Raw genomic sequence first — 10,092 nt, 5'->3', positions numbered from 1 at the left:
ATGTTCTGGGTGAGTTTTCATGTGTAGAGTTGTGTAAGATGTTCCTCTCTCATTAGGTGCCTGACAACAGCAACCTTGATTTGACAGCTACAGCTGTCCTTGCAGAACAGCCATTCAAAGACCCTTTCACTGGCATTACATTTTAGGATGAACCAGTTGCTTGTCAAAGCAGCTTGCACGAAATTTTGAAAGTCCATAACTGTTATTGATAGGATTCGTATGAGATGGGAGAATTTTAAAAGGCATTAGGAATACAACTATTGAAGGACTAGAACTTGGCTTCTAGATAACAACAAAACAGCCATGGCTGGTCTCTGTGAATGAGCTCCAAACGAGAGCTAATCTCTGCAGCACTGGCACAGAGGGGTCACAGTGCCCAGGTGCTGTGCTGTGCCTGCCTTTAGCACGTGCTGGTGCAGGGCCAGGTGTCTCTCCTCACCATGCAAGACTTTCCTGGATACTCAACTGATGCAACAGGAAACACTACGGAGTGAGGAAGCTGTCATTGAAACTCTTAGGTTTGGCTGCCTGTCCTGCGGTCACAGAAAACCTTGAGTATTCACTTATCTCCAGTTTTCCCACAAAAGACGGGAGGAGAAGAGGAGTCACTGGTTAAACCCAAGGAACAGGGAGCACAGCTGATGGCTTTCTTTATTGTCATTCCCTTCTTTTCTTCAAGAATTATTGCTGAGTCTTGCCCCTTTTACTATTCTTGGAGATTTGATTTTGTTCTTTAGGTTGTGGATGAAAACTGATGTTGCTTTATGGGTCTTCCAAATGTTCTTTGAGAATCTGTAGATCTCAGTACCGTTTGGAATTTAGTAATATTACTCCACTTAAGTGATAGCTGCTTGAGCAAGGCCTGTTGTGCAACTGATGAGACACAAAGGTTTTGTTTCTCAGCCTTGTCATTACGCTTGTGAAGATCCTCTTCATGCTGTGTTTTAGGAGCTAAAGTACTGCTGGAGCACTCCCACATTCTACCTGTGATTTCCTGATTTACCTCTTACATATGGAGATGTTGTCTAAACATGTGCCTGACTCTGGCCACGAAAACATCTGGAGTAGCTTTGTTTATTTTTTGTCTAGACAGGTGGCTTTTTTTGTCACTTTTCCCCCTCTCTTTGAGAAACATCCAGTTGCTAAGTTTGGTGCCTCTAATGCCTGCACGTGTGGGCAAGGAATTGGCTGGTATGATCACTATTTTTCTCTCCATAATATTGATTCCTGATTTCCTGACCTCTTGCAGTCAGCTCACTTGGTGAAGTTTGATGCTTGCACAGGGTGAGGCATTCTAGACAGCACAACAGCTGGGTACCCGTGCTGTCCAAAACACCACACTCCCTCCTGTTAAAGATTTCTTGAAGTTCTTATGCACAGAGCTTGACACAAATGAATGCTTCTGTTAAAGATCCCTGCCCATGAAGGGGAACCCCCGTCTCTCTCTCCAAACAGTCGTTGCTCTACCAGCTGAGAGCCCCTCCAGATCATTCACATACACAGCCTTGCTATTGCATGTTTGCCTCTGCTTGCCAGCCAGCTCCTACACACAGTGTTTCCACAGCTCCCTTGCTAAACCGGCTTTCCATGGTTATTTTAACTCCAAGATTCAGCCTTGCTGAAGATCTCCCAAATCTCATTCCAGTGCTGTGCCACCCACATGTAGCTGAACAAGGTTGCGCCACCCACATGTAGCTGAACATGTAGCTGAACTCTGCTCTGCAGCATTGGGTGCTAGTTACTCATTTACTGTTCTGGGCAACACTCCTCTGGTTAACACTGGGCTGAAAGGATGGAGCTACTGCTTCTTCGCTACCCATTTACTTTTCTGCTCATTGCATTTCTAATTCTTTACCAGATGTATCCTGCATTCAGATTCTTTTGCAAGATGTGCTTCTATAAGCTGTGGGTCTTCGCCATAAGCCTTCTGGTTATTACCGCCAGTATTCCTCGTGGACGTAACTGTGAAAACATGAAGTAAGTTGGCTGGGGCTTCTTTCCACTCTGGGCATTGATGTAGTCAACTCTCTGTTTTGGAGAGTCCTGGGAACTGTGCTGCAGTGGGGAGGAATTAGTTTTATATTGATGTGCAGTATTACATAGTCCTGCAATTGAGAGAATGGAGGCAGTTTTGGGGATTTTACTTGAGTTGATAGAAAGAATAATTAATGATGAGGAAGGAAAGGATGTAAAAGGTGATGAATTTGACAAACCATGTAATACCAACAAACCGAATATAACGCACAGGTAAAGTAACCTGCTTTTTTTCAGTAAACCACTCCTAACTCATCTTCAGAGCTGTTTCCTGCCTCCCTGTGGGTGGTCATTCCCCTTCTAAGCTGTGTTGAGAAATCTTCTGAGGTACTCTTCTCTTTTTCTCCCCACAACTTTATTCTCAGCCAGTGCCCACATTACCACGGTGCACTGCTGGCATGCACCTTTGAGTTGTCACTGATGTCCCCATCACTGAAATCGCCCAGGTCTGTCAGTCTCTGAGCTTCTGCCCTCATTGCCCATTCTGTCTCCCCATCCATTTCTGCCTTTGCAATGAGCCACGGGGCTGTGCAGCTGGGTGTACTTGTGTGAGCTGTGACTTGCAGCAGCACATGTTAATGGACAGCTTCTTAGGGCATGGGGTAAGTGGGAGCTAGAAGCCAACTGCTACACAGCAGCACTAGCACTTTGTAACCCCTAGAAGTGCTCCAGGGAAAGGATTCACTGCTTCAGAAGGTGTATGTTGCAGTGCAAGTTCCCAGCTTTTCATTTTAAGAAATTTTCTTGACTTTTGTGCCTAACTTTGATCTTTATTTTTTCCATTGACTGTGCAAATTGCAGTCTGTGATCCAGTGACAAAATCACCTCTCTTCCCACCATCTGGGCAATAGCAGTGTCAGATGCACAAAATGTTTACTGCAGCCCATATTCAAGATTAAGCAATGTGGACAGGGGAGTAGAGTATAAACAGGTGCACTGTGAATTTGGGCAGCTGGAAATGTGATCACTGAGGATAAGGATAAGGCTGAGGTTCTCCATGACTTCTTTACATCTGTCTTTAATAGTCAGATCAGTTATCCTCAGGGTACTTTACTCCCTGACCTGGACGTCCCCTGTGATTCAGGTACAGAATCCCCCCTTCATGTGATCCAGGAAGAGACAGTTAGAGTCCTGGTTAGATAGTTAGTTAGAGACCTAAATTCCTCCATCTGGAATGTCACAAGTCCATGGGACCAGATGAGCTCCACCCCTGGGTGCTGAGGAAGCTGGTGGAGGTGATTGCCAAGCTGCTTTCCACCATCTATCAGCATTGCTGGTTCTCTGGGTAGGTCCCAGAGGATTGGAGGCTTGCCAATGTGAGTCCCACAAGAAGGGCCATAAGAAGGACACAGGGAAATACAAACCTGTCAGCCTGACCTTGGTTCCAGGGAAAGTTATGGAGCAAATCATCTTGGGTGAGATCACACGGCACTTGTGTGGCACCCAGGGGATCAGGCCCAGCCAGCACAGGTTCACGAAAGTCAGGTCTTATTTGCCCAACCTCATCTCCTTCTATGACCATGTGACCAGACTGGTAGATGAGGGAAGGGCTGTTGATGTAGTCTACTTAGACTTCAGCAAAGCCTTTGACACGGTCTCCCACAGTACTCTCCTGGTGAAACTGGCTGCCCATGGCCTGGACAGGTATACTCTCCTCTGGGTAAAGATCTGGCTGGAGGACTGTGTCCCTCCAGGTAGTGGTTAATGGAGTTAAGTCCAGCTGGCATCCCATTACAAGTGGTGTCCCCCAGGGGTTGGTACTGGGGCCTATCTTGTTTAATATCTTTATTGATGACCTAGATGAGCAGATTGAATGTACCCTCAGAAAATCTGCAGATGACACCAAGCTGGGAGGTAGTGTCAATCTCCCTGAGGGTATGGTGGCCCTTCAGAGGGATCTGGATAGGCTGGGCTGCTGTGCCAATGGGATGAGGTTTATCAAGGCCAAATGCCAGGTCCTGAGCTTTGGCCACAATAACCCCATGCAACCCTATAGGCTTGGGCAGAGTGGCTAGAAGACTGTGAAGAGTAAAGGGACCTGGAAGTGTTGATCAGTACTCGGCTGAACAGGAGTCAGCAGTGTGCCCAGGTGGCCAAGAAGGCCAATGGCATCCTGGCCTGTATTAGAAATAGTGTAGCCAGCAGGAGCAGGGAGGGGATTATCCTCCTGTACTCAGCTTTGGTGAGGCCGCACCTCAAGTACCGTGTTCAGTTTTTAGCCCCTCACTACAAGAAAGACATCGAGGCCCTGAAGCATGTCCAGGGAAGGGCAACAAAATTGGTGAGGGGTCTGGAGCACAAGTCTTATGAGGGACAGCTGAGGGAGCTGGGATTGTTTAGTCTGGAGGAGGCTCAGGGGAGACCTCATTGCTCTCTACAACTTCCTGAAGGAAAGTTATGATGAGGAGGGGGTCGGCCTCTTCTCTCAGATAACTAATGACAGGACTTGAGGAAATGGCCACAAGTTGCACCTGGGGAGATTTAGATTAGATATCAGGAAAAACCTTTTCTCTCAAAGAGTGGTCAGGCACTGGAACAGCTTGCCCAGGGAGGTGGTGGAGTCATCGTCCCTCCTGGTGTTCAAGAAGGGCCTGGACAAGGTGCTAAGATTTAGTAGTATTGGTGATAGGAGAACAGTTGGACTAGATGGTCTTGTAGGTCCTTTCCAACGTTGTGTTTCTATGATTCTATGATTAGCTGATATTTGGCTGATCCATGGAATTTCTGTAGCTGGAGTTGCTGGGCCATTGGTCTAAACTGTCCTGAAGAAAACCTACCAGGTGTATTTGTCTTCTCTAATGAGAGTTGAGGAGCCATACGAGTAGTTCTTCTCCAAGACAGACAATAATGGATCAAATCTTGGACTGTGGAGAAACAGGCTACTCTCCAGGAGTAGTCTGTAAGACGGGCTAGCATGGAAGATTGTTTTTTTGGCCCCTTTTCTCAATTTTAGCTTCTCTTTATCTCACGTCTGCTTCCCTTTTCCAGGTTTTTCAGCATGTCATTTCTGCCACTTAAATACATCTTCGGTATCAAGATAGTGGTGAAGGGCAAGGAGAACCTCAGGACCAAGAAGCCTTTTGTACTAGTGTTGAATCACCAGACCTCCCTTGACATTATGGGTATGTGGAGAACCTAATCCTGTCTTCTGCTCCTGGTTCCACTGCTCTTGAAGGGATGGTATTTATGATATCCCTAATACCACAGACAGAAGAGCAGGAGTGGCTGCTACACAGTCCATCCCAGCTAGCCTCAAGGCGGTCTGTGTTCCAGGGCATTAGAGCACAACAGTCATTTTCAAGCTAAAGCAGCTTCATCCTTTGCAACAGAATTGGGATGAGAACATCAGCTGATCTTATTCAATAGTCCTGCTCTAAGTGGGTGGTTGATCTGGAGACCCTCAGAATCCCTTTTCCAACATGTTTATGACCCTGTGAAGTTGGGTTGGAGCTACAGAAGCTGTAGGTATGGCATTTCCCAGAGCAGAGGGCTGTAGCCCAGAGGCTGGAGGGAATGTCAGTGTAGAACACTTGTTCTGTCCTTGTTCTTCCCTTCCAGTGATGATGGAGATACTGCCAAGTCGCTGTGTGGCCATTGCAAAGAAGGAAATACTATACATGGGCACTTTTGGCCTAGCATGCTGGCTTGCAGGACTCATTTTCATTGACCGCAAGAAGAGGGAAGAGTCTATCGCTACTTTGACAGAGGTGGCACACTCCATGCACAAAGACAATGTGAGTGGGGAATACCCTTTGGTGGGGAGCAGGAGGCATTTTGAGCCACTGGAAAATGTGAACCTTGATGTACATGGAAGGTGATCTTGGTGTTTGGACTAGGCACAGAACAGAACAAAGAGCTCCTCTGGTGGGTTAATTATATTTTGTGGCCAGAAAGTGCTTGAAGTGGAGGAAGTGCATGTCTCTTCATGGCACCAGATCAGTCCCAGGACAGTATGCCTGTGCAGTGGTTTTGAATAGCAACTCAAGATCCCTTCATCTCAATGTCTTCTCCCTCCTGCAGTTCCGTGTCTTGATCTTCCCTGAGGGAACTCGCAATCATAGTGGCTCCATGTTGCCCTTCAAACGTGGGGCCTTCCAGCTGGCTGTGAAAGCCCAGGTGAGACCCACCTTCTTCCTGCCACTTTGGATGTAGTTTTCCTACCATGGTCCACCAACAAGCAGGACTACAAGGCTCCTGGTCCCTGACTTCCCTTTGGATTGAGCACCTGTCCAGGAGCCCAGCAGGAGCCTGCAGGTAGCACAGGAGGGAGACATGTCTGGGACAGGTAGAAAACCACAGAATCACAGAATCACAGAATTTTCTAGGTTGGAAGAGACCTCAAGGTCATCGAGTCCAACCTCCAACCTAACGCTAACAGCCCTCCACTAAACCATATCCCTAAGCTGTACATCTAAGCGTCTTTTGAAGACTTCCAGGGATGGTGACTCCACCACTTCCCTGGGCAGCCTGTTCCAATGCCTCACAACCCTTTCTGTAAAGAAGTTCTTCCTAACATCTAACCTAAAACTCCCCTGGCTCAACTTAAGCCCATTCCCCCTCGTCCTGTCACCAGGCACGTGGGAGAACAGGCCAACCCCCACCTCTCTACAGCCTCCTTTAAGGTATCTGTAAAGAGCAATAAGGTCACCCCTGAGCCTCCTCTTCTCCAGGCTGAACAAGCCCAGCTCCCTCAGCCGCTCCTCGTAGGACTTGTTCTCCAGGCCCCTCACCAGCTTCGTCGCCCTTCTCTGCACCCGCTCAAGCACCTCGATGTCCTTCTTGTAGCGAGGGGCCCAAAACTGAACACAGTACTCGAGGTGCGGCCTCACCAGAGCTGAGTACAGGGGGACGATCACCTCCCTAGCCCTGCTGGTCACGCTGTTCCTAATACAAGCCAGGATGCCGTTGGCCTTCTTGGCCACCTGAGCACACTGCTGGCTCATATTCAGCCGACTGTCCACCATCACTCCCAGGTCCTTCTCTGCCTGGCAGCTTTCCAACCATTCCTCTCCCAGCCTGTAGCAACCTTAGTGACTCTGCCTGGGAAAAAAAAGTGGAAGAACCTTGACAAACGCACTGGACCTTCCGGGAGAGTTCCTGCTGAACAGGCCCCTATTTGGCAATCCAGCCACAGTTGACCTAAATAAAGAGAATAAAAATTAAAAACCAACAGTGCAGACACTGGGTAATATGGTTAAATGATTGAAATATCCCTATTAGTGTCTATTATGAAGCTAACTGGGATAGTTATCAGCCAAGTACTTGGTTCATCTGAAAATACCATTTCCTTTTTGGGTGAGGAACAGAGAAATTCACAGTTTCACTTACTGTAGACTGCTTCCCCTCCAGGTTCCCATTATTCCTGTGGTGATCTCATCCTACAGTGACTTCTACAGCCAGAAGGAGAAGAGATTCACTCCAGGTGAGGATTACTTGGGGCAAAAAGCAGGCTGGCTGCTTGTGTAGGCTCAGTCCTTGGATGGAGCCATGAGATGGGTGGGCAGAGAACCACATGCAATGTGGGGATTGCAGCTGGACAAAGGCAGTTTCTTTCTTTTCAGGAGGAAAGGGAGTGGAATACTTCAGGAAATACTCATCTGTTTGCTTTCTCAGAGCTTGTCCAATGAGGGAACCTGGAGAAGCAGCAGAGTCCTAGGGCAGATCCTGCCCTGGCTCCACTGCTGTCCTTGGATCTACAGGTGCATGAAAAGCTGGGGAGCAAAAGCAAACACAGGTCTCAGAAAAAGTTATGACTCCTATTTCCTCTCATTTACCCTGTTCTTTCACATGTTTCATACATTTATGATGACAAAATTTCTGCTTGTCACCGTTATACAATTTCACAGGGAAAAAAAGATGAGTCTTCATCTTTTTGAAGGGTCAAAAAAATGGGTCTAGGTTTCAAAAGGAAAATGTGGAAAAAAAATCTTTCAAGTTCCTGCAGAGAAAAACAGCCTAGCGTGTTCCTCCCTGGCATCTACCCAAAAATGGGCTTCTGGCACTTCCTACCCTCTCCCAGGCTGGTCTCAAGCCCTGCTCTTTCCTAAGGGGAGGATTTGCAGCTGGAATTCTCATTCCTGTCATCATTTGTACTTTGAGGTAGTCATTCCCTTGAAGACAGACATCTGGAAGAGAGAGATAAACACTGAATTATCCGTTTCTATTCAGCTTTCAACTACTGGGTTTATTCTTTCTCTGTTGGCCACACACAAGAGCTTTTCAGTAGTGGAAGCATTCCCCCATGTGGGCGTTAAGATAGGAGGATGAGCAGCAATTTCAGATGTATACCCTGCTCTGCTAGCCTGCTCCTTGCACTCCCTCTCTATGACATCCTTGCTTAGCTGGGCAATCAAGATAAAGCACTTCCTTGGGAAATAAGAGGAAGATGCAGTGGGGAGGGACCTCTTTGTTAGATGAACCTTTTACTTCACTCAAGACCATCTCCAAAGATAGATGAGTTTGCTCTGTGCCTTGTCCAGCCAAATTTGATGTAACTCCAAGAAAGCAGATTCCACAACCTCCTCAAACATTTCAGAAAAGACTATTTGCAGTTGTATGTACATTTACCTTTATAATAACCTCCCCAAAACCTGGGAGTTTGTGGTTAGCTGGGATTTTTTGTGACCTCTAAGCACTCTTCAGGGTCAGTCATTTCCAAATTGCTGTTGAATAGAAAGGACTTTCACATCTGAAGAAAGGACCACAGAGTGCTTTTCCTGTACCTCTCTGCTTTTCCGATCTGGAAGTTTTGCCAGGGCTGATTCTGAAGATGTGCTACACATGCCCAAGATTTCTGCATGTTGAGCAGGCTGATCACCAGGCCAGGACAGTTCTCCATGTCCCCAGTGGCTCTGGGCATGCTGATGGACTTCTGGAAGGTCCAGCTGGTGTCCAATGTCTGCACATTGAAGTTGTCTATCATGCATGGAGCAAGTGGGGTATTGCTGGGGTTATACCCCAGCAGCAGCACTTCTAGCACCACCTTGTCATCATTCAGCTTTTTCTGCAACACCAAGAGAAGTGTAGTAGACTCCTGAGATACAAGGCCTAGCTTTGCATTTAATGTGTTTTGTGGGTATATGTGCAGGCAGAGAGCATGCCCTCTTCTTTTGGGAAGCTATTCTCTGTGCTTTTGTTTCATTTTCCTTGCATGGCTCTGCCAGCAATACTCCTGGATCCTATTTCCTAGCACGCATATAAAGGCATGAAAAAGAAGTTAAAAGTAATATGGACACTCCCCAGATCTTTAGGTGATTGTCTGTGCAGGCAGTGTCTTGTCTCCACTGTCCAGAACAAGGGCGACTGGGTGCAAGAACAGAAGAGCATCATGACAATTCCCCTGTATATCCTTCCTGTTTACACCATTTCATTGCTAAGGCACTTTCTGAGACACATCTTGGCAAACTAAGTTTTTCTGGGCATGGTTCCTCTCATAACTAAGTGCGTTTTGGTAAAGATAGACTCTTCTGAATTCGTTATACATAGGCCAGAGCATGTCCAGTTTGGATGTGTTGTATTATAGACCTCTCATTCTCTTTACCCTGATTCACACAGAATCTGAGTTCTAGGGCCAGGACTTTTTGTGAGTGACCGCTTCCCACTGTGAAATCTTATATTCCACTTGTTTTTTTGCATTGGATATAAACGAGTGTCCGTGACTGATGGTCTCTCTGCATGGGAAGAATCTGGTTTGGGCTTTTGCTATGTGCATCTGGAATATAACTAGGTTGCTGCACAGCTGTTTTGGTGTGAAAGAACACATTTCCCTTAATTTTTGTCATGTCCTTTGATTTGCACCAATCCCTCTGCCGTAGTTTCTCTTGCTCTCCCATACCACTCAAATATTTCATTCCCTTCTGACCCTTCTGTCTTACTCTTCCAGGGAAAATCACCATCCAGATTCTGCCAGAAGTCAAGACTCTTGGTCTAGGCCCAGAAGATGTTCCCAAGCTCACTGAGCAGGTCCGTGATTCCATGATCACCACCTATCAGGGGATATCAGGAATGACGAATGGGGCTTCGCATTAGTGATCCAGGAACCACAAAAAGGTCTGGAAA

The 10,092-nt window shown here is 46.9% G+C and overlaps 1 protein-coding gene across 1 annotated transcript; it reads left to right on the top strand.

Annotated features, from left to right (window-relative positions):
* Nucleotides 1–3,221: 3,221 nt before the first annotated feature.
* Nucleotides 3,222–10,062, top strand: LOC311421495 (1-acyl-sn-glycerol-3-phosphate acyltransferase alpha-like; the record flags this gene model as incomplete). Its single annotated transcript, XM_084493438.1, has 6 exons — nt 3,222–3,319; nt 5,023–5,156; nt 5,593–5,768; nt 6,055–6,150; nt 7,384–7,456; nt 9,917–10,062. 6 exons carry the CDS (start codon nt 3,222–3,224, stop codon nt 10,060–10,062), a joined length of 723 nt encoding a protein of 240 aa, XP_084349564.1.
* Between the last annotated feature and the right edge of the window lie 30 nt (nt 10,063–10,092).

Source organism: Aythya ferina (assembly GCF_964211825.1).
Source record: "Aythya ferina genome assembly, chromosome: 19".
In the NCBI taxonomy this organism is placed as follows: domain Eukaryota; kingdom Metazoa; phylum Chordata; class Aves; order Anseriformes; family Anatidae; genus Aythya; species Aythya ferina.
Note: the sequence above shows the minus strand (reverse complement) of the source record. Positions and strands in the feature narration are given on the sequence as shown.